Raw genomic sequence first — 25,565 nt, forward strand, 5'->3', positions numbered from 1 at the left:
TTTTTTTATTGTGTCCTAAAAATTTCTCCTGAGTCTTTCAGAATTCATATCTCATATCTTACAGCAGGGTTTTTTGGCTGTTTCACATCTGCAAAAATATGTCCTTTTGTCTTTCATAATGAATATGATTTTCTTTTTGGAATTCTACAAAATTATTTATCCCTGAAGTTATATGCTTTGTAAGGTCTTAACAGTAATCATCATAATGTTCACACAGAGTACTCTCAAGAAATTTAGTTTCTGAACATACATTCTCTGATTTAATTTGAAGATAATGAAAAGTGCTCTCAAAAACCTTCCTCGAGTATAGGTTCTTGACTTTAAATAGATTTTCATTATTCCAGTTTCATTGGGGAAAATGGAATATTCAGGGAGTTTTAAATTTATACAGGTATTGCCTGCTGTCTGCTTGATACAACTAAGAACAATGCATTTGGCAGTCAATTCCACTTCCTTGCTGTGATAGTTCAAGGGCTCCCATTAAATTAAAATCCGATACCTGACAGAGAGCTCTTGTAATAATGTGTTGCCTGAGGGATGGCTGCATTAACAACAGTAGCAAAGGATAAAAGTAAGGGGTTTTTTTTATATTTTACCTTTATTTCTACTTTTGATGTCCACATTATAGATTTGTTTTAGGTTTATGTATTTACATGTCAAGTTCCATGATTTTTGAAAGCCCTGGTTGGAGCAATCCCTCCTGGCTAGCTCATTCAGAAACACCTGTACTTGTCTGGGAGGCAGTTTGGAGTTGTGACGTGAGGTTGGATGCGATTGCTGCTTGCAGGCTTTGTGATCGAGTTTGAGGACGCGCTGCACGAGCCGGGCGTGTGGCGCTACCAGACGGAGGTGCCTGGCTCCCAGACAACGGCGCAGCTCAAGCTGTCTCCCTACGTCAACTACTCCTTCCGCGTGATCGCCGTCAACAGGATTGGCAGGAGCCAGCCCAGCGAGCCATCTGAGCAGTACCTGACAAAATCTGCAAGTAAATAATTATTCCCACTTCCCGGTGATTGATTCCCGCTATGAATAGCGTTGAGTTTGCTTGGAATCACGCAGCAGCCATTCTTGTTCACGTGTAAATATTTTATTTTTAGGCCCTGATGAAAATCCTGCTAATGTACAGGGGATAGGCTCAGAACCTGATAATTTGGTAATAACATGGGAGGTAAGATGGGTCTTTCTTCAAGATTTCATTTGTTTTCAGGTTTGTGAGTAGATTTTTTTTTTTTTTTGAACAAATGATGAGAAAAGAGAATACCCAATTGCCTGCTTAATATATTCTTGAAAAAGGACTAAATTCATACATTCCCCATCATAATTTTCATGAAAAAATGATTTTTTTTAAAATATGAAAATCAGTTACTGATTGAAACTGATTCTGAAAAATCAGAAATGGATTTTTTTTTTAATATGAAAATAAGTTAAAGGTGGAGGGCATATTTCCCTGCGTAATTTCTCAAGATAAGCCAATAATTAGGTAATACAGGATGTTTTGCTGCCAGTTTAGGAAAACTTCAAAATATAAATGGAGGTTTATGTCAAGGAGAGTCTAACTTTTAGAGTGAATACTAATGTGAATGTTACTTCTACTGTCACCTTTTATGATAAACTAATCATTGTGTGCTTTCCCACTAGAAAACTTTGGTTGAAGTTGTTTTCATCATGCCCTTACCATCGTGACAGGAGCTCAAGGAGAGCCATGTATAATCAATTTGCCCTCTCAGGCAAGAAATATTGCCCAGGGTACACTCCTTACAAGGAGGTGGTTCAAGTCTGGTCTTCTCTCTTCCACTTCTTAGGAAATATTTGAAAACAAAATATATATTCAGAAATCATAATGTGCTATTTGTGTAAGAATTAGCCACCAACATCACTCAATGTGCTTTTTACCAAAAAGTGAAAACTGAAAAAAATGGTCAATTGAAATGACCTCCTGTAAAAACTAAATTGCATAACTTTCAGCAGTGCTTCTCTGTTGCAGAATACAGATGTAAATTTTCAGTGACATTCTATAAAAGAATCAATGCACTTCTTTCTAAGTTATGATTTTTCAGATGCTTCAGAATATTTAAAAAAAATATTTCTTTTCATTTCAGCCTTTAAAAGGTTTTCAGTCTAATGGACCAGGGCTTCAGTACAAAGTCAGCTGGCGCCAGAAAGATGTTGATGATGAATGGACATCTGTTATAGTTGCAAATGTATCTAAATATATTGTGTCTGGTACACCAACTTTTGTTCCATATGAAGTAAAAGTGCAAGCTTTAAATGACTTGGGGTATGCACCAGAGCCATCAGAGGTGATTGGACATTCAGGGGAAGACTGTAAGTTTTGTAGTTTGACTCAGTTATCCTAATTAAAAGGAGATAAATGTGTAGCCTGAATGGTTATTTAAAATACTGAAATCTTGATATGGGGAATAGTAGTTATTTTTTTAATTGAAAGGAAGCAATTCAGAGATAGTAAAGGCTGCATGCTACTCTGTAGTTTCAATACGGAAAACATAGGAACATTTTAACCTGTTCCATGAGTACAATGCAAAGACTCATTCTAAAAAACTGTTTGTGTGGTTTCTAATTCTAACTAGGTGCTTGTTGCATCCTTTCCACACAGTGCCAATGGTTGCTCCAGGCAATGTGCAGGTTCATGTTATTAACAGCACATTAGCAAAGGTGCATTGGGACCCAGTTCCACTAAAAAGTGTCCGAGGACACCTTCAAGGGTACAAAGTAAGTACGGTCATTCTCTTCCTTATTTGTTAAAATAGATGGTCTTCCTGTATGAGATTGTATCCAGATTGAAGTAACTGACATGTAAGGGGACTCCTGCTTTTCCCAAGTTCTGCTCACAAGAGCAAGCTTTGATGCAATTCATACAGAGTTCAACAATGTTCCAGCCTTGTAGCACTAGGTTCCTGTGACATTGTCCTTGAAGAAAAATGGCATGTGTTTGCAATCAAGCTTGCACATGTTAAACAGGCTAAGAAATGGTAACAGTTTTACAGATCTTTTTCCGAAGTAATTTAGAGGATGTGAAGAACTAGTTTTGGTAGGACTCTCTTCTAGGTGTAATGCTAAGGTTGCTCATTTTCTGCTTCAATATGATCAATCACATCTTTAATTCAGAATAACTGGGCACTTAGTAGCATATGCTGGGTTCTGTGTCTTTTTGGAGGCCAGGAAAAAGCTCAGTGTAAAAGCTCAACTTAAGGATATATGAAATGGCAGAAGATTCAGAGTGCCCATATAATGGAAGGAAGCTTATTCTAAGGTAGTGTGCTGCCTTTGGTCATAACTGAAAAGGCTGTGCTGGAGAAAAAAACCTGCATTTTAAGAGAGAAGGGGAGACAGAATGACTTCAATATTTGAAAGTGATGTCCCTGGAGGATAGGGAGAAGTTGCTTCAGTGAGGGTATACTGACATCCTATGTAACAATAGAAGAAAATCAAAGTAATTCCTTCTTTACTCCTCTGTAAGTATTTTCATAAGGGTGTTCTAACAAGACAGATTACTTAGCCCAAACTAGATTAAGACTAATTTGACCTACTTCTTTTTAAGTGAAAAGAGGTAAAAGAAATATTTGAAAAATCAAACGAGTAAAGAGTATTTGGAGGAGAATAAATGTACACCAGACTTATAAAATGGAGCCGTTAAAAACGTTGAAACTGAACTTCAGTTGGTTACCACATGAATGTGAACTCCTGGTATGTGGGTGTGTCTTTCCTGGCAGAAAATACCACCGTCCAGGGAGACTTAGACTGTCTGACATGTAAGTTCTGTATGTCATAGTATGAATGTTTGTAGCTTGTGTGCTACTTGGCCACACTAACACAATAAACTCAGTTGAGAAACAGGACTTCACTAGTCTCTTATATGTTTATCTGTTAGGTGACAGCTTTACACTGACCTGGTATTTCATGCAGAAATGGGCAAGCAAAAGAAAATGTCTGTTATGTGAGGATTAAAGAGTTGGAATCTAGTGAAATTAGTGGTAGTTATTGACCAAGTTACAGCAACACTAAAGCTCTTAATCCAAATCACAAGATTTCTATTAAAGGTTGATAATGATACCAAAACCAAAATCCATAGACACACTTTTGCCTATACATCAGGTGTTAAGTTCAACAGCATGGTTAGAGTGAATTGGCATAATCCAAAATTTAGATGGATATTTCTTTTTTCCTCTGACTTTCAGTGTCTGAGGGTTATCTTCTGTCCTGTGATCACTAATGGGATCACTTTCCTTTCCACGTGATCTAGGGATTTAGTCATGTCATGACCACTTCTATTTAATTTGTTATGCTTTCTCTATATAGGATATAATTTTTTTTCTGTAGGGAGGAGAGCCATACAATTACACGATGCTAAGCAAAACTGAAGGTCAAATAAGTTACTTGATAATAATAAAAAATAAAACAAGCTCACAGCCACAAGATTGACAGCAGACTACACCACTGAGTTTTGCTGTTCTGGCTAGGACAGATGTGACAATGATATTTCCTTGAGTAAGTTGCAGATGCAGCAAGAATACCTTAAATAATTTTTGCAAATACAGCTAAATCAAGCCAAAATAGGTTAAAGACTAGACAAGGCATGAGAAATCATAAGACCTGGTGGGTAGCTATTATTAAAAAGCTTTCTCTCAATACAAACTGAAAACTTTTCATGGATGAAGCCTTTTTGACATAGCTTACAAAGCACATGACGAGCCCTTTGTAAACACAGAAGCAAAATCCTACCAGCATACTCAGGCTTTCCTAATTAATAAAATTATTTGTCAGTAGCCAATATACACAATATATAGTGTTGCACGGAGGACAGATTTCTTAACAAAGAGAGAACTAAGGGAGTGACTAAAGAGTCACATCTTGAAGGCAAATGTCTGAACAAAAAAGGAAGATGTGTAACTAAGCAGCAATCTGCAGCACTTAATTCATATTTTGCTCTTGTATTAATCTAGCTATTACTCAATATACTGCAGTACTATAAAGCTTTTCAAACTAAAGAAGAAATTATTGAAAATGTGATGCACTCTATTTTACTATAGCTTTCGGTACCAACACTTCAATTTTTGTTAGCTTGTAAATTATTTTCTACACTCGCTAATAGAGAAAGAGCTAAAGGATGACAGCTGGAGATATTGAAAAACATTAACTCAAACCATGTAAAACATAGTGACATTTAAAAGTGATTGGAGTGAAATGGTATGTTAAAAGCTGATGTAAGTGCAACATTGCTTTATAACTATCTAGCTGGGCTTTGCAAGTCTTAACAGCTCCTTTTTTTTAAATCCTATGTGAAATCCCAGCTTCCTAAATTAGTGTGTTGCAGTTGGCCTGAATAGAAACAGATTTTTTATTCATTTAGATTTCTTAATGATCTTTAGCTTGTGATCATATTTGCATGATAATGATGCTGTGAAAAATAAACAATTATGTATTTGAGGCTGACAATCTCAGGAGTAACACAAGTCTTTTGGAGGGGCAGCTACTAATATCTTTCAATTTGCCATGGTAGAGAGACTGTGTAGTAAAGAGAGTGCAGGGAAGGCACCTCTAAGGCTCATATGTGGTTTCTTAGAAATTCAGTCAGCTCAATGGAGACCAGAATCAGCTTTCTCATCTGATCAAATTGTCACATAACTGGAAGGACAGTGTTCCCATCCCTGGGTGGAGATCATTCCAATACTCTAACCTTAGAGTAATTTCAGAACTTATGTGTTTTTCCAGCCAAGTCAAAACTTTTGATTTCTTCCCCATTTATAGGTAAGCTGACATCAAGGAATAGCATGGTCAGGGATGTGATCTAACAAGGAGCCAAAGTCCAAATCAGCTTGGAAAGGCCTGTAGACATCTTACTGAAAGAATGGAGAACTTCTGCCTCTCAGATAGACTGGACAGCAGGAGAATGATCACAGACCAAAGTAGTTCCCAACCAAAACTTGTATTAAACTGGTTTTGAGGATTGGCAGAACTGGCAGGTGGTAGTGTGCACCCAGCTCTGTAGATTATTTCTGGACAAGGTCTGTTTCTGGAGCAGGAAAGCTCTATGCTGTGTCTAACCTGAGCTTGTTAAAATTGCAGTTATTTCTACCTATAATTCATGGACACTCATGGAAAAGCTCAGAGTTTAGAAAATCAGAACAGCTAAGCAGTCACTGTAACTTTTTTTCTTTTTTTTGTCTTTAGGTTTACTACTGGAAAGTGCAGAGTCTATCCAGAAGGAGTAGACGACATGTAGAAAAAAAGATCTTGACTTTCAGGGGAAACAAGACTTTTGGAATGTTACCAGGGCTAGAGCCCTATAGTTCCTACAAGCTGAATGTCAGAGTTGTTAATGGTAAAGGAGAAGGACCAGCAAGCCCAGACAAAGTATTTAAGACCCCTGAAGGAGGTATGAAATGAAAACCCTAGATATTAAACTTAAATGGGGTTTACTTGGACTTCATAAAATAATAGTCTCTCTCAATACAGTAATATTCTTAAGAATTCATAATGAATGACCTGTTTAATCTACTTTGTATTTACTCTATGTTCTTTTTAAAAGTTCCTAGTTCACCTTCCTTTCTGAAGATTACTAACCCAACATTGGACTCTTTGACTCTGGAGTGGGGTTCACCCACCCATCCAAATGGTGTTTTGACATCATATACTCTGAAGTTTCAGCCAAGTAAGTTAAATATCAATATATTTTGGGGGTTGGACTTCTGATCTTTCAAGTCCTTTCCAACCCAATCATTATTTGATTCTGTGGTACAACTCTAACTTAGGCAATGTATCTACCAAATAATAATCCATTTATGAAGAAAAAATTATGCTAAATTTATAATGTACAAAAGATATGATTGCATTGAAAATGTCAAGTTTGAAAAAGACTAATACATTTTGATAATATAGATGACTGTACTTGGAAATCTTTTCTTGAGGTAGTAGAAGGTTAACATTTTTATTACTTTCATTACTTCAAACCATAATTCACAGACAAATGAAGGTGAGATCCTACATATAAGTGGCATCCAAGTTAGATGCAAGATACTACCTACTTACAAATTCTGTATTCTAACTGCAGAGAAAATGTCATTAGAAGTAAACCAAAGTGTGCCAAATTATATTGTTGTCTGCTTTTCCAATTTTCATGGTATAATAATCTTAAAAAGAAAAATTTATAAATGTGCCATTTACTCATCTCAGAGCTATTAAATCACTTCTTTTATATCCCAGCTGTTTACTTAGACCAGAAATTTCTCAGCAGTGACAGTGGTAAGGAAAGAGTTTCATATGCATGGAACAGATAAAGGAAATTTATTTTCTTCCACTTACCAAGTCCCACTGTTCTTTGGCATTAGACACAAGGAGCTTCAATGTTTTCTTTTCCTAAGCATACTGACCTTAGAGTTTCAGAATTTTTCAATGGTCAGGGAGGGCTTCAATGCTGCATAAATTCAGGTGATTTGAACTGAACTCATTTGCCTTGGATTCAGAGATTTATGAGAATGAAACCTGATCTTAAAAAACTTGCTGGTGTTTCCTATCTCCCAGTTGGATTTTGGCACCTTTATACAAAGGTGACTTTCTTTTGAAAGTGTAGATGCAGAGACAAGCAAAAAAAAAAATATACATACAAACCAAAAGCCTTTTAAATTACAATGACAGTGTGTGTGAATTTCCTAATTTTTTTGTTTTTCTTTTTTTTTGTAACAATAGTCAACAACACACATGAATTGGGTCCCTTGGTAGAGATAAGAATTCCTGCCAACGAGAGCAGCTTGATATTAAAAAATTTAAATTACAGCACCCGGTACAAGTTTTACTTTAACGCACAGACTTCAGTTGGATCAGGAAGTCAGATAACTGAGGAAGCAGTAACAATTATGGATGAAGGTAAGATATGTATGTATAAGGAAAGTCCTTTGAGTTTAAAAACCACTGCAGATTATATAAACATCTGTATCTAAATATTGCTATTGCTTCCTTCCACTAAGGAAATAGGGCCAAGTGATTTTTATTTTTTCCTAGAGCTTTCCTAAATGTGTCATATGCTAATAAAGTATTCTAAATTTTTTAAAAGAAAATACATGTAAAAGGCTTTCTGCTGTAGTGGGAACCCCCAAGAAGGTATAAAGCCCCTTCTTTTAATATCAACTCACAACCTCTAAGACAGGCATTGGCCTTTCTGTGCTTCAAGTTTCATGTAAATTTACATTTTTAGTGGTTATTGTCTATTCACCTGTTCTGCATCATTGACCAGCTTTGGTTACAGAGAAAAATACTGGAATAATGCAGGTTTGTGATTAGAGGAAGTTATTTACTCTTTTTAGTATGCAAAAAAATCTAAATTGCATTCACAGAACTGGCAAAAAACTGTGAAACTGTTGAAATAAATTTGTCATCTATGGCCCCAAGTAACTGTATAGTATTTAAAAACCACCAAGTGTATTGTTAACTTCTGTCACAATTGATTTTTATATTTGTAGCCATTCTAGAGCTTTGTTGAAGTTTTTTTTTAATTAAATATGGATGCTTAACAAAATAAGAATAATTGAAAGCCAACAGGAAATTTGGAACTTTTTTAATCATTTTGATCATCTTAATATTAATAAGTCTGTTTTGGTAACATGTTTTCACATATTTTTATGCACATTAAAATGATGGTTTATTGGAAGTGCCATAGATGAGTTGCTATTCAATGCAATTTCTCTGTCAGGGTATTAAGTTTGCATATGAACTGTATTTATTTTAAATCTTGCACCCTAACAAGCATGACCAATTAAATTTTGTAAATGCATGTACAGCCATTTTGTCTTGTAGTCTGTCAGGGTTCAGCATAAATGGATTGTTTCTAATTTATTTGAATTAATACATTTTATCTAGTCTGCATGCTTTTTATAGTGAAATTATATGTGTATGTTTCCTTTGGTGTTGTATCTAATTATGTAGTGTTCCTATTCTTGTTTTCCTCCACTAAAGCTGGTATTCTCCGTCCTGCTGTAGGTGCAGGCAAAGGTAAAATGAAACTGCATGATTTATTAATGTGTGGATTTTGCAGTGTTTCAAATGGGGAAATTGCAGTGGTAAGGAGAGAAAATCTTGGACTACACATTTTTCTAGAAAGTATAATCAGGGCTGGAAGAAAACAGTTGTGGAGGTTTTTTGTTTGGGTTTGTTGGGGTTTTTTTAAGGAGTCCAGAATGCTTATTAATACCTTTCATCTGTTTGTTTTGCCACAGAGTTCCAGGGGAATTCATTAGCTTTGCTTTAGCAAAGTCTAATTATTTCTGAACATTTAACAGATGTATGTCGCTGTCATAAATATTCAGGATCCAGGTGCACTAGCACTGATTAGCTGGAGTAGAAAAAAAAACCAGCACTTTTGCAAAGGAGATTTATTTACTGCTTGGGCCACGTGCATTTTTTTGTTTCAAAAAACTATCTGCAATGTTGTTCTCACTGTGGATTACCGCTACCCACTTGAACACATTTACTTCATTTGCAAGCCAACTGTGCATAGGAGACAGATGACTGTCAATACCCTCTGTCTACTCAGTTTGAGTATCAGATTGAATAGACAGGCAAATGTCTTCCCACTGTTTTAGGTTCACAGATCTTGTGAGTGAGTACTTGAGGATATTTCAGTGAGTACAAGCTAGTATCATTCATATTCATTAATTTTGGTATAATTTAGTTCTTTATGATGCAGTTTTGCACACATTTTTAATGAATTTTGATACCTTCGTTGTCAGAAACAAAGGTTGTCCTGAGGTAGCTCAAACTCAGGAATATCTCTCTATACAGAGGTATCATTGAATAACAGGTGTAATCAACACTAATGAGCACCTGTGCCTCAGATTCTCAGACCATAAACATCACAACTCAAAATCTGTACATGAAGTACCCAACATTTTCAATAAACTTAGAAGAGACAGCATAAATTATTTTACATATAGGTTCTTTTCACTTGATTATCAGGTGTTGTGAATGATGGCCATAAGAAAGAAATTCATTCATCCAGTCTGGTATAAATCAGACAATATATAAATATATGTATGCCTGCATTTGTGCATATATAATACATGCTTTTATATGAATATATATAAGTGTATTCTGATATCAGATGTGTTTCTGGCAAGTGTGTGAAGTTGTGGAATTATTTTGATGGCAAGTCTTTTTATACTATTTTACTCTGGCTGTAGCTGAAAAGTCAGCACAGACTGTAACAATCAAACTGACTTTAGTCCTGGACATGCACAGAAGAAATGTAAATTAAGTCATTATTTATAGCTGACTCTAAAAACTCATGCAAGGAAAAATGGATTCTCTGTGTGAAACTGGAGTCTAATTACAGCTGTATGTGGCTATCAGAAAGCATCTTATTTGTAAGATTAGCTGGAGCAGCTCACATTTCAGAGCTGTCATCCCAAATTCTCTGAAAACTAAGCAGATGTCTTTGTTTGGGTCCATATTGTTTATGGTTTCAAAGTTTTCACATATTCCTGTAGCATATAGCTCTTGCAATTACAAAGAAGACTTTGGACCTGCAAACAGCACAGAACTAAAGCCATGACATCTGTTAGGACATCTGAGTTGCTGCAGGTCTGAGATGAATGTTCTCAGTGGTTACTACAATACCATGTTAACTGCTTTGCCACTGCTCAGGGACCACGAGTAAGGAAAAGGAGAATCATATTATCAACATCAAGCACCAAATTAGTTGGTCTCATGAGTGGGTGGATTTGGAAGATAGAAGGGCTCACCCCACTCAAAAAGTAGCTGGACCCAGCAGTGAACTTTCCTTTTTCTATTAAGTGCAGGAGAGCCTATATGTCCATACAGTTCTTATTAATTTGGACCCAAAGCCAGAACAAATTTAGACCACAACCATTTTGTGTTCTATGAAAAACATATTGAGTTTTTAATTTTGAAGGGCAGAACTTACCAGGAAAATGTAATTATCCCCTTTTTTTTGATTTGAGCACACTGATCCTGGAATTTAAGTAGACAGTAGGTCCCAGATTCATCTGGCCTAAACTGCTGAACTGAAATTTCTGAATTTGGTGTTTTCTACTGGATAGCTGCCTGTGAAGCCCTGCAGCTTGGCCAGCCATATACATTAGACACATGGGCCTGGAGGAATTTAAATTTAAACCTTAGTGAGCTGTGCCACTTGGGGCATATTTCATTTCTCACAGTAAATCTATAAATTGAAGTGCAGAGGGATATATTGCTGTGGTAAATCTAAGGATCTTAATAGATACAATATTTTTAGTGTCCCAAGCCTACATGAGTAAATCATTAGATGTTATTTACCAGATGTAAAAGCTATTATGTTATGGTTGATAATCCTATTTGACATGCACTGTCATTTCTCCTTTCTAATACTGTGATGTTATGAATTACTTAAAATTGGTCAAATTATTTGGACTACATAGAAAAAAAGAAAGAATTTTTCTTAACAAGCTATATTCTAAATGTGTCTGAAAACTTCATACATAAATCAGGATTTATTATACCTAATGTTAGATACTAAGCGTACCCTGGTATTACCATTAATATATTGGCATCTAGCCACAGGCATGAGGTAACACAGATGTGAGAAAAATGGGGGAATAACCCAATTACATATAAAATAATTATAATAGCACCTGCAAGGTGACTCAGGTGATCACAGGAGTCAAGTCTTTTCTGTCCTTTTCCATAAGGAGTTCCAAATACCTGCCCTATAGAGGAAGGAAGAGAATTCCAATTTGACCAGTGGCAGAAATGAAAGTTGCTGGTTAAAACAGAGTCATAGGGATGCATGGTTTTTTAAGCTGAAGTATAGGGAGTCATGGTATGGCATGTCAGCCTCATTCCACAAGCCTTCTCATTTCACTTTTTAGTTTCTCTTTGATTTAGTCAACATTTAAACTTGAAAGCAAGGACTTCTAATCTGCATGCGTGCCAGCACTGGTATCTGGTAGTCTTGAAATGGAATCAAAATAAGTTTGTGAGATCACAGTAACCTTTAATTGTAGCTAGTGCCTCCTGTCACTGGTACTCAATCTGGTCTGTCATCTTCTACTGAACTTCATATCTCAAGTACCAGTGACAAAAAGTACTCCCTTTTGTTACACAGGGGATAAATAAGTAGTCTGTCCTCTGGGTTTGAAGCTATTCTTTTGGGGTTTTTGAATGAATCACCAGTATGTAACTCCTCACTGTGGGCTGGAAATCAGTCTCAACTGAGTTTGTATCTCTGATCTCTTTGTAGAAGATCATCTCAGTTTTCTTTGTTCTGTACAAAATGCAGTTCTTTAAATCATTTTCCCTGCCCACCATCTGTTTTTCCTCTCTCTTGAATAATTTCACATAATGTCTCCATGTCTTTTACTAACAATTTCAAGCTGCTTTTACAGTCAAGTGAAGTGTAGTATTTTTGTATTGCTCCTTCAGCCACTCTCCCCCTGTGGACTCCTTCATTATGTATTTGTGTGATTCTTTCAGTACAGCCTGCTATGCAGAACCTCTCTTTTGTCCTCTTTTAAGTTCACTGGGAACAATGCTGATGCTTTGCATGACTAGACTAGAGAAAATTATTATTATCACTGTGCAAAAATTCCTGAAAATGCCTTTTGCTTTGTAGATGTAATGCTACATGCTCATTAGTGACATAATTTTTTGCATTACTTCTTTGACTTTTGTATTTCTTACACTACAGAAATGGTCTTGCAATTGATCTAAATAATCCCAGAAGTAACTGATGCACATTTCTCACTGCCAGAAATGGAATTCTCTCCTACTGTTATGCTAAAGCTTGAATTTCATACTACACATGTTTAAAAGGCAAAGGAAAATAAACCACTTTTCGGTGTCTGACAGGATCTGACGGAATCTATTACCTTTGTCCTTAATTTTTTTTCTTTTTTGGGTGTGGGTTTTATCCTTTAAATTAACTTTTCTCTTTATATATGCATTTTAACTTAAATTTCTATGATATATTATTTTGTGGGGGTTTTTTTTCCCATTTGACACTAGTCTTCAAATTTATGCTTGGTACTCATGCAACATTTTTTCCTGAGTATCGGGTGAATTCCATGAAATTTCCTAACCTTTAGTCACTTTGGGAATTATTTGATTTATTGTTCTTCTGGACAAAATCTTGAGAAAGAGTACAATTTCATTGTTAAAATACCTTCCAATCTCAAGTCCTGTCTTATTAAATTCTATTGATTCTGCAGCCTGGCTATAACTGTTATTTGTAGGAACTGTGTTCTTGAAAGGCTGAAAAATTAAATAAAACTCTACCAAAAGATTACAGTAAAAAAGCACTGGAATTAATTTGAGAATAGAAGAAAATTTAGCTTCAAGCCTAAGCCTCTTTCTCAACAATTGGCAAATGCTTTTATATGATGCTTTTATGCTTTTATAATTATACAAAATGAATGAAACCATACTTGGAATTGCCAGCTGAATTTTCCCTGATGTCGAGGCAGGAATGAAATAGCTTAATTAAGGTAGATGAATAAGAGTGGGTCTGTATAAAACCTGTAGCTTACTAGCAATCCATTCCCATGTGTTTTAGAGTGATGCTTTTGCCAGCAGCGCTGCACAGTGTGGGGCATGGTTACAGATGAGAGAGCGCAGTGCTCTGCTCTCCAGTGCAGAGTTTCCTGCCCGCCCCTCTCCCCTCCTCTTTCCCAACTGGCGCTTGCACATGCTGGGAGCTTCTGCCAGCTGACAATTACACGTTTGCCATTTGTGAACAGTGCTGGGAAACATATTGAAGAACTGAGAGGTTAATTATAATTAGAGGTGTGGTGATTGAGGAGACAAAAGAGTCTGGGTGGATTGACTACAAGCTTTAAATGTCGTAACCAATTCACCTCCAAGTTTTCATCACCTCAGGATCCATCAGCCTTCTTTTATGTTCTTCTGTGTGTAGTCATGTTGCAAATATGGCACATTTAACAGACTTAAGTAAAGCTTGGCAGGCCTGATGGCAAATGAGATCAAGCAATAATGCAAAAGAATTGCAAAAATAATAACTTTGCAAAGAAGCACGCTACTGAACAAATTTCCTGGTGCACCTTATTTAATAGTTAAAACTCACAGAATTTAAATCTGACCAAATACTACATATGGGTAAATCTGTACATACAGCTATTGGTAAGAATCAGATATGAGTACATTTGATAAATATAAGCATAAATTAGTCACTTGAGAGAATTTAGAAGTAAGATGGCAAGGAAATTATGGTAACTTTCAGAGCAAACTTGATTGTTTGATCATAGGAACACATGATCAATCATATGAACAGAAAGACTTTTACCAGATACTTTAAACTAGCAGGCAACTCTTTAATGAGAGCAGAAACTGGAAATTGGATATGGAAAAATACCCCACAAGATAAGATCAAGCAATTATTGAATTTGCTTCATAATTCAGAAACTCTCCATAATCTGGAGTCTTTCACAGAAGATGAGACAGTTTCCTTCATCCCCGAGTGCTCAGGCATGAGAAGGAAGAAGTTAGGGGCAATGCTGTGGCATCTGTTTACAGGAGTACAAAAGATTATTGCTAACAGTTTTTTCTGTACTTAATATTGTGACAAATATCACTTGTACGGTTGGGCTGCTAATTCCCATTCCCATTTGGGCTTCCATTCCATGGAATACCAAAATCCAGGACAATAGGACTTTGAGAAAATACAATTTAATGAAACAAAACAAAGTCATATTTCAAATACAAACCACTTGTTTTCTTGGCCCAGCACAAATGCTGAGATTGTTATTGAAATAAACACCTGTTCCTATGTCTCAATCAGGAAGGAAGTTTATACATCCTGTCTGCAATCTCAGACTCTGCACCCTCCTAAATTTAGAGACTTTCTTTAGAGCTTTTCTTTCCTCTTGCTACCTCTACAAGTGGCACAGAGAAACAGAATCTAATATCCTTGCATTACCATGTTGTGTATTTTGATACATGCTAGATTTCCCATAGACAGCTCTGACTTTGGTATTTCTTAGGATGGTTGTTGTGACTTAGAGACCTAGATGGCTCTTTTTTTTTTTTTTTTTCTAAATGTAGTGCTTTCTCAAGTATTTTGTTCAGGTGGTTTTAACAAGAAATTAATCCATTCTTTATTATTTAAATAGTATATTCCTTATTATTTTGGTTGGTGATAAAAAATTATTCTGTAAAACATTGTAATAATCAGAATACATTATCATAAGAACCGATGGAATTTGCCTAATGTAGGTATTAAAAAAATACTCAGAAACTATAGTTTTCTAGACATGGTACTCATATTATTTCATCTGTTCTAGGGGCCCAAGTAAGCCATTTTCTCTGTGTATATAACTTTGAACTTTTTCCAGCTGGCCATATGGGCAAAGCCAGCCTGGTAGAAGAAGAAGAAAGTAATTTAAGTGGATGGATAGATAAATTCTGTGTAGCCTCTTTTGCCTTGATAACAGGCTTTTGCTCATTTTATTTTCTCATGTAGATGAAGGCATTGGAATTTTGTCATTTGTCTTTACTGAGACTAGATTTTTACCTCTGATGTTTCATGGTACTTTGGGAAGCATTTTTAATGTTCCTAATAGAAAAGCTATTTTTAGCAGGATAGAAAAGTCAGTGGCAAAGTGAAGCATTTTCAGTTAAAGCTAATTTCATACATCTGAGGAGCATCCTCTTTGTATCTGCCCTATACAGCATTAGAACTAATAAAATCTATATTTTCATTAGTCTTAGGCAAACAGAGACGCTGAGCTATATGTTCATTTGTAGCAAGCATTACTAGCTTGTTACAAAGAACGAAGGTTTGAGCAGAGTAGTGGCAAAGAACAAAGGTATGAGCAGAGAAGTGGCTAATTTCAGAATGCTGGAGAGAGAAGCTCTTCTTTTCACAGATGTGGGCATTCTGCGTGTCTGTGAGAAGTGCTGATGTCTGACTGGAATGGCAGCAGGGAGACACAGCACCTTACAATGGGCAGCTCCTTGCATTCCAGTCCTTCGTGTCCTTCACTCCGGAGTACTCTGATATTGGCTTTCCAATATCAGATATCTAGTTTTCCAGCGTCTAAAGGTGCCATGAATGCATAATATTAACAAAAGCTGATTTCAGGATTGTCCTGTGAAAGCAAAGCTGCCAGTACATACATACTTCAGTTTGTTTTCAAATACATGTGTATCACTTAGCTGTTTCATATTTTAACAAGTAAAACTATTTGAAACCTGCATGATTTTAGAATGTGCATGTGTTATTTATTTAACAGGTAAGGTTTTACTGTATTAGTTAATTGCTACTTTTTGATGCAAAATGTTTTTACTCTTTATTTTTTCTTTCCTACTATCTCTGATGGTGAAGGATATTCAGAAATCCTTTTTGCAACTTCCCCAGTCATGCATACTGTCCGTCCAACATTCTATAAGGGTATTGTCTTCCTTTTTTATCGCTATCCATGCAATAGAGCCAAAATCCTGTAAGGGCTTGCACTTGGGGCATTTGCAGTCCATTCACTGCCACATGCCATAAAGGGAGGAGCTTACCACCTTCATGCCTCCCTTCTGTCCTACCATTTCCCATTACCCTGACACTGTTCTCATCTCTTTCCAGCTGTCTGCATTTTACTTCCAGATGAATAGAAATAATGTTTTTCGGAATTTTGGCAGTTAGGTACTTTTTAAGTATTTGGTCGTTTTTATGGTACAGAGCATGCTCAGTAAAGTACATAGATTTTACTAATTTCTTAGTGTAGTAACTGCCTGGGATTAAATTTCAAAATACTGTACTTTAATCACTAATTTCCAGTAATGGAACCAATGAAAAATGTGCTATACTTTCCCTCTATATGGTCTAAATTAACGTAGTAACTTCTTTTAATACTTTTTTTAAATGTATGAAGTCACAACTGCATATTCTGCTTTGTTTTTCTATTGTGTATTTAGTTCAACCACTTTATCCAAGGATCAGAAATGTTACAACAGCTGCTGCTGAGACCTATGCCAATATCAGTTGGGAGTATGAGGGACCAGATCATGCGAACTTTTATGTTGAATATGGTGTAGCAGGCAGTAAGAAGTCATTTCATTAAATTCTGATAAAGTTTTGAGATGTATTTTGGATTTTTATAGTAAATGGGGTCTTAAATTGACCCAGTGTTAATGATAGCTCTTAAATGTTTTAAATTATTTTATAATTTGATCAGGAAGATCAAATAATTTTCATTTGAATAAACATCAATGCTTAGCATGTTTTTGATGAATAGATAAACATGAACCTTTGTTCCTTTGTATTATTTTATAAATTCTTTTGAACGCGAACTTCTAAAAACGTAGTTTGCGTGAAGTTGTTTATCATGAAGCGATTACATGTATAAAAATATGATTACTTGCATTAAAGTAGGATACAAGGATTTTCCTAAACTATGCCTAATTCAGGGGAAAAAAAAGATTAAATAAGATATTCTTTGTTAAATTAAACCTTAAAATAAGATATGAAACAATTTATGTGCCCTTATTGCCTAAAACCAGGTTTAAAACTTTGATAATACTGGTAATAATTAGAACAAAGTTAGCTAATAAAAGCAAGACACTTCTTTTCAAATACCCCATCCTTCTAAAGTTATGTCAAAAGGTGACTAATCTGAAAATTGGAATAGAAATGCATTTTTCTGGATATTGGCCATGAAATAGCTGAGACTGTCCTAGAAAAAAGATACAAGGTAGATTCAGATTTTGAAGTAGAACTTCTTGACCAAAATAAATATGGACTGAAACTGCAACTGTCATTTAATAAAATGTCTAAAATCTATTTTAATGTATCTCATAATTACAGGTTCAATAAGCATTTTAAAAATAAATTAAATTTTTATTTCTTTAGTACAATGGAACAAATGTTTAAAATAGTTTCATAATTACTGTACAACGAATTCTTTAATATGTTGCATGCAATTTATTGCTCATAATTTTATATAATTATTTTTGAGACAACAGCTATTTGTCTCAGATGATCCATAGATTAGTCAAGTAACTGTCAGTAGTATTTTGTCTAGAAACTTTCAGTAATACAGATAAAATTAAAATACCAATTTGTTGTTTTCCTAAAATTTTTATAGGCAAAGAAGATTGGAAAAAAGAAATTGTAAATGGTTCTCGAAGCTTCTTTGTCTTAAAGGGTTTAACACCAGGAACAGCATATAAAGTCCGGGTTGGTGCTGAGGGCCTGTCTGGTTTTAGGAGTTCAGAGGATGTGTTTGAGACAGGTCCAGGTGAGGCACACTGTACTGCAGTACATTTCTGTATCCTAGCCAGAATCGTGTTAGACCAATGCTGAAATGCTGAACTGCTTCTAGCCAAGAGATGTTGCAGCTAGAATCTTTGCATGTTCCTTTCATAGAGCAATGTTAAATCATTTTATGAACGCCTAAATAATGCCAGTTTATTTATGTTTGAATTATGAATGTTACAATCCTTTCAAATCACTCTACTTGACTGATGTTTGGTGCTAGGGGCAATATATGCCCTGCCCACATTCCATCTGTGTGCTGTGCACTGAAGATGACCTATTTCTAATATTTCCAATTAGTATAATTACAGGGCTGTATTTAAATAATGCTGCTTTTTATAGGGCTAAAATATTTGCATAATCAGAAAATGCAGATTCGATTTGATGTCCCATGTAATCTATTTATACCAGTGTTAAGACATTCCTACTTGTAAATCTCTTTTCCTGCCATATACTAGTTTAATATGGATTTTGATGTCACACATATATCCTGGGAATCAGTAAGGCTGTTTAAGTTTCTTATGTTCATGCTGCAGTCCTATTTCTTTGTAAGCAAATCAGCAATGCCTGCCATTTGCACTCAGGAAAAAGGTTCTATTGGAAGGTTCTTTGATGTTGTGCTGAATATTGTGTTGCCATCACATGCCATGCCATCATCATGTTCTTGGTCAGCTATTATTTTTGTCTTTGCCAGCCACTTCTGCTCATTCTAAGCATTTTAGCCAGTGCATAGTTATACAGCAGTAGCCCCACCAACTCTAGAATGTTATGTTATAAGAAAGTATTCTAAATATGAAAGTACACTTGAACATTATGTTATATTTATCAGGCAACAATATAGATAATGGGTATGCCAGTTTGTGAGTGAGCACTTTCTAAAATCGTCATTTTTTCCTTTTATTTGTTCAATTTCTGTTCACAGTTTATCATGTTGCAGGAAGGTTTGAAAACATAGTGCTGAATAACAGTGCCAGGCAAATATGTACAGGCTGAATACAGAGCCAGGAACAGCTAGTGGTGCCAAAGCCTACCTGTGAAATGCTATGCATATACACATCAGAAGCCTAAAGGAGCAGGAAACAAGGATCAAGACTGTAAAATAATTCAAAACAAGTTGCATGGAAACCTTCCCAAAAGCATCTCCCTGCATAAAAAGTATTGAGCCAGTAGATAAGGATTCCTGTACTTACCCAGTCATGTTAACTCATGCCCTTTTGTAGTTAAGGAAGAAGGGACTTTAGACACTCCATTCTCCTTTCTAGTGGCAAGTTTCAATGTTCAGCATGAAATTTTAAACAGCCTATTTCTTACAGAAAAATATTGTGTCACACTGTCTTCAGTCTTGGTCAAAGCTTTTAAACACTGCAAAAAGATGGAGTGGATAAAGAGGCAAACACTGGAGTATGTCCTTGTTAGGAATGAAACTTTGATATTTCAAATATGAGGCTTTTCCCACATTTTTTTTCTTTGACAAGCATTCCTATAGAACATCTTCATAGTGTGCAGGTTTATCCTTTTTGGGCATTCCTGGTACAGTGTTCTGCATTGACTCCTGCATTAGTGGTTCACCAAGATGCAAGGTTGTTCTGCCTGAAGCAAATAATTTGCTTAGCATAGGCAGGAAATATGCCATTTTTAAAGATGCACAGAGATCTAGAAACCCTTTCCTACTGGAAATGCAGTAAGTTAATACAAGAAGCTGCATAAGTAAGTTTTCATCTTCCCATCTATCTTGCATATTTTTATGCATGAGTTTTTGGCTTGATTCTATTTCTTACTACATTTGAATATGAATTGTGCTTTTGCATTTTGTTACAGTATGTATTATACAACATCTAGTGTCCCATTATGAATGCAGATGCACAAAACTCAAAATAATTTTAACCTTAAGATGAAAACAAAATTTTCTTTTATTTTCACATGTAGCCCAGAGAAAGATTCCTTTTGTGATTTTTTTAATTGCCACTTTTTAATATTTTATGTATATGTATTTATGTATATTTATATGTGGCACAAAGAGTAGAAATATTTAGGTATATAAACTATATATGAGATGTAGAGACTTTGATGCAAACATAGTTTAAATTCTTGTGCATATAAGAGTCACTTTCTAAAATATCAGAAAATATAAACAAGGACTGAGAAATCTTCTGATTGTATCTCCAAAATAACCCAGCACATTAACTCACTGAATTATTTAGATGAAAATCAAGTCTTTGTCCAGTGAGACCAAAAATAAGCATTTAAAGAAAAAGGTAATTTTAGCATAGTACTTCTAAAGTGGAATACACACTGGTCTTCTGTATGGAGTGGACTGGAGATACTGTACATCAGAAGAACTTTGTGTTTCCATAGAATCCATGAGAAATGTGAAACCATTGCTGCTTTTCTAAGATACCTGTCTCACACTCCTTAACTAGAAAATGACACTGAGACATTGACTTGAATTCTGTCAGTTGAGCAGCTCTTCACAGAGTTTCGAACTCTTGGGTTTTGGGTCTGGAAAAGAAGTTGAAGAATGAATAAGACAGGTTTGGATAGATGTTCATCTTCCTCCACTTCATATTTTTTTGTTTGGAGCATGTATCCCTAACTCCTGTCACTCTTCCACCTTCTCCCAGCAGCTAATCCTAAATCAGGTTGCCTGTAGTGTATTTCCAGCAATAGAGGAGAAAATAAGCTTCACCAGAATAATTCTACTGTGTTGGAGACCAGTAGATCCAGACCCTAGACCACATAGTTAATTCCTGTTCTTATTACTGCCTGTAGTGTTTTCTTTGTAGTTTGCTTATTATTTACATTATCTTCCAACTAGAGTCAGCATTTGGAGAGAAATAGTGCCAAGGGAAGGCTTCCCACTTCAGTAATGCTAAATCATGGCAATCATGATAAATTAATTGTAGGATGAGGTATGGGTTTGAGGAAAGAAAGAAAACTTGATGCTTAATAAATTTTAAAGGATGCTTCATTGTTGATATTTAGTTGAAATTTAATATTAGGGCTTTTGAATGATCCATCTGTTTCCCCATTTCAGAATGATGGAAATACATTAGCTTATCAGTATTGGCTTTTTATTCATCTTGAGAATGCAATTGACATATTTGTGTGAACTGCAACTTGCAACTTTATTTCAGGAGTTTAATTAATTCGAAATGGTTGAGAATAGTTTTGAGGTTTGTGGAAAGTAATGTAGTATGTACAGAGATTTTGCAAAGTAGTTGCTAAGCTTAAATGCTAGCAGACACTTTATATACTGAAAACTAACTTCTGTGCATAGGTACTTGGAAATATTCTGAATAATGGAAATACAAAATACAGAATAGCTGTTTTTCTTAATGCTATCTATTTTTCACAGTGAGTGTTATTTTTTAATGAACATTGTATTTTCTATTATTTATCTGAATTAGCATAGCATTTAAATGCAGCAAAACATATTTTTTCTTCTTTTATCTCTAGCAATGGCAAGCCGGCAGGTAGACATCGCTACTCAAGGATGGTTCATTGGTCTCATGTGTGCTGTTGCTCTTCTGATCTTGATTTTACTGATTGTTTGCTTCATAAGGAGGAATAAGGGTGGCAAGTATCCAGGTATGCTGTGTAACCAGGGTAGTAAAATTCATCTGTTGGTAACCCACTAAGACAGATCTCAGGCTTACTGGAAAATTACATTTGCTGCTGATTTACATTTACACTGTGTATATGGCAAACTGTTGGGCTTAGCAGGAGCCATCTGCCTTTTGGGAGGAAACCTACATCCGTTTCAGCATAGGAGAAGGACCTTCTTCATTCCCGGAGGGTCCTGTCAGTGCATGACCTCTCTACAGAGGTTGAGCTTTATTTGTAACATCACCACCAGTGCACATTGCACTTTCTGAAGTCCAATGCAGATGAGTTTAATCCATTAACATTAGTTGAGTTACAATTTATTTGGTCAGAAAGTCCAAATCATAGCTACTGGTTACTTTAAAGTATGGGGAATGCATGCCATAGGACAAATCCCTTCATATGTTATGTTATTTCCAATACCTTGAGTTCCTTCCCAGAATCTGTGTCATCTTCAGCCTCTGCAGTTTTTCAGCTAAGTTTAAAGTTCCCATAATTCAGTTAGACTGGGATTTTTTTTCTATATTTTTTCGTTCTAAGAGGAGGTGTAAAATAGTTTTTTTATAGTATGTTTAGGAATGGCCAAGTATGTTTAAAATTTTTTATTAAAAATTGGAATTAGACAATGTATGTCTTCTATGAAAACACTCATCCCTCCTGGTGTACATTACAAAAGGCATGTATTATGTGTATTTATGTATGTGGATGTACAGGTATCATATATATCTTTCCCTAGTGTTATATTTCTTTCTATGGAGTAGCTCCATAGACCAAAGCTCTCTAGAAAAGGATAGTGAGAACCACTGTACCTTGCACAGTACTGCTGGATAGGATCTCAGAGCAGCTGTTGAGGTATGAGAGACTATGAATGAACTTCAAGTGAGCATCCAAGGATAATCTGATTTTTCATTCTCCTATTCTAGCTGCAATAGAAAGTACAGTTGCTAAGTTTCATGTAAAATCTTGATTTAATGAAAAAATTATTTTCTCCTAGGGTTTGGGAATAAATATCTAGACTCTAGAATGCTTATTTAAATTCAACTCAAACTTCTTGAACTCCCTACTGTTAACTTGGGCATGAAAAAGATGGATGCATTTAGAAAAGTATAAAAGAAAAATCTACACTTTGTTTTATTTTCTTCTGCTTATTTTGATCAGTGCATTTCTAAAAACTTGGTGTCAGGGAACACTAAGAACTTCAGCTCCCCACAGGGAAATCTGCTGGAATAGAATAGCAGATTATTTTTATAAGAAAATCACATAATTAAGTATAAGAATTCTATTCTGTTAGATTGTTTTACAGAGAGAACAAAGATCTGTAGTGACAGCAAAAATTAGGTAAGAGAAGTTTCTGTTCCAGCTGCCTATGCCTATGAAGAAAACAGATGATTAAGGAACTTATGGTGTTGCATAGAATTATATGACAGGCTGAAGATATCCTCTTAGGGTTTTTTTCCTAATATTTTGATTTTTTTTAAAGAGAAATGAGATAACAGAGGACATAGAAAAAGTGATTCAAGTGACTGAAACAAGTGAAGTGTTGAAACTGAAAAGAGTAGGGAAGGCATGGAGTGAACCACCATCCAGAGGAGGGTAAAACAGAGATTTTGAGTAAAAGTGTGGAGGGCAGGATATCAAGGATATCCATACTTTATGGATCCTTGATATTCTGTCTTTTTTGCTGCTTCTGCAGAATTATTACTTGCAAGGTAAATGTTTCTTCATGCACAGATACACACACATATATAAAGGTGGACCTGGACCGTTTTTAAGATTTCCAGAATCAGTATGTACCAGTGTTTATAGCAGTGACTCTGTATTTCTTGGGTCATTGCAAATGTACTGTTCCACAGGTAGTGACAAACAGAAAACACTAAGTTATGAAATCTATGAAAATTTAAGTTATGAACTCTTTTTCATCATAATTTTTTGCATGTCATCCTGAGGTTGCCTGTGGTTTGTAGAAAGTAATTCATTACTTCAGTATGAAATTATAGCAGCCTGATACATCTCAAGGCCTTATGTGTTACTGCAGTTAAGGACTTAGTAAATACTGTCAGGAATGATTAATATCCTCTTAAATAATGGCACATAAATCAGTGATGTAAAAATAAAGTGTGGAAATTACCAGAGTAAAAGACAAGAGATTGTGTATTGGATTATATAACTGTGTCTGCTAGACAAGGGAAAGATTGGAATAGATGCCAGAAAAACAAAAATGAAAAGGCAAAGGGAAGAACCATAAATAGATTTCTTAAAGTCAGTATATTGTTTTATCCTGTGAACAATCTTAACTTATAGGAATACATGTCACCTGTAAATACCTGACTCCTCAGGTGCTTGTGGGTTTCTGTGTCAATGTGCTCCATTTATTATGTTATAGGGACAAGTTATATGCCTGGATTTATTCCCACCAGTGAACAAGGATTAAACCTAAAACCAGAATGTGCGAGAAATAAAATTGTGTAAAATTTAGGTTCCAGTGTATGTGATTTTGTGTTGGGTTTGATCATGTTGTAGAAAAGAAGCAACGAACCATGCCTAGTATTTTGAGAATTATTAATAATGAAAAAAAAATCTAAAATTGGAGGTTTACTACATGAAATTAAAGCAGAAAATGTACAAAATGACAGTGAACAAAAGTGAATCTGATTCAGTTTTATCAATCAGTATGAGAAAAATATCAAGAAGAAATAGAGAGTATTGTTAAGCAGAACTGAATAATTCAAATTTGATTAAGCAATAACTCTATTAATAATCTAAGTAAATATGTTATTTTAGTAGGATTTTTTACAATTTTCTCTCTTTAGTGCTAGAAATAAAAGAGAAAGTTCTGCTAATGCAAAATGACATACAGTCATACTTGAATGGAAATAAAATCCTATAACTAATTAACAGATCTTTTTCTTAAAAAAAAAAAAGTAATAGCCTAAGGCCCCATTTAAAAAATAGTTTTTATTCAAAAGACATTCCTGCCAAATGTTATCAGCTTTAGAAATTAAGGTCTTACACTTTCTCATCTTGCAGTTTCATGATAAAAATTATTATTTCAAATATTTTAGTGAAGGAAAAGGAGGATGCACATGCTGATCCAGAAATACAACCTATGAAGGAAGATGATGGAACATTTGGTGAATACAGGTGAGCAGCTGATGTGGTTTGTCATGTTCACTGTTGATGTCACACATGTACTGTATATAGTATCACACTTATTAATTTAAGACTAACTTTTTTTTCCATGTCAAAGATTTTGTATGCTGTGTTATTTAGAACTAAAAATAACATTTCAACCACATTAGAAAAAAAAAATTATCCAAGCTTAGTATAAGCCATTTGCTAATTCAAGGTGAAAACCACATTCAAACACAATTGTATGTGTTTGAAAGTCAAAGTGTGGAATCTTTATTTACAAAGCCATCTTTCAGAGAGTTCAAATGCCAGATACAGTGTCCTTGCAGTTAGGGCACTATGTTGAGCATTACAGTTTTTGAAAATAAATTTCTAACTGAACTCTAACAAAGACAATCTGGTGTTGACTGGAAAACACATGTGTTTAAAATCGCTGTCAGTACTAACATCTAATCCAATAACAAAGAAGTGATGTTATACACAGAGGTGAAGGAGTGTCCAGAAAGAAAGCCAATGTCCCTTTCATGTATTTCAGTACAAGATATATAGCAAGCAGCTTCAAAGCATG

The 25,565-nt window shown here is 35.2% G+C and overlaps 1 protein-coding gene across 26 annotated transcripts in view; it reads left to right on the top strand.

Annotated features, from left to right (window-relative positions):
- NRCAM (neuronal cell adhesion molecule) overlaps positions 1–25,565 on the top strand; it is a 101,482-nt gene that overhangs the window by 63,420 nt on the left and 12,497 nt on the right. For 12 of the 26 annotated variants that reach the window (XM_054276794.1, XM_054276911.1, XM_054276710.1 and 9 more), the window contains 13 exons: positions 788–985; positions 1,098–1,168; positions 2,100–2,325; positions 2,615–2,730; positions 6,190–6,394; positions 6,548–6,670; positions 7,705–7,881; positions 8,968–9,003; positions 16,346–16,411; positions 16,927–17,052; positions 18,096–18,248; positions 21,722–21,853; positions 24,931–25,009. In XM_054276794.1, the coding sequence (XP_054132769.1) occupies positions 788–985; positions 1,098–1,168; positions 2,100–2,325; positions 2,615–2,730; positions 6,190–6,394; positions 6,548–6,670; positions 7,705–7,881; positions 8,968–9,003; positions 16,346–16,411; positions 16,927–17,052; positions 18,096–18,248; positions 21,722–21,853; positions 24,931–25,009 (1,708 nt within the window). The remainder of the gene's footprint in view (positions 1–787; positions 986–1,097; positions 1,169–2,099; positions 2,326–2,614; positions 2,731–6,189; positions 6,395–6,547; positions 6,671–7,704; positions 7,882–8,967; positions 9,004–16,345; positions 16,412–16,926; positions 17,053–18,095; positions 18,249–21,721; positions 21,854–24,930; positions 25,010–25,565) is intronic. The other 14 variants (XM_054276839.1, XM_054276858.1, XM_054276867.1 and 11 more) reach the window with 4 other exon arrangements.

Source organism: Melozone crissalis, unplaced genomic scaffold, assembly GCF_028551555.1.
Source record: "Melozone crissalis strain CALT ecotype California unplaced genomic scaffold, PUWL_Pcris_2 ptg000004l_1, whole genome shotgun sequence".
Lineage (NCBI taxonomy): Eukaryota > Metazoa > Chordata > Aves > Passeriformes > Passerellidae > Melozone > Melozone crissalis.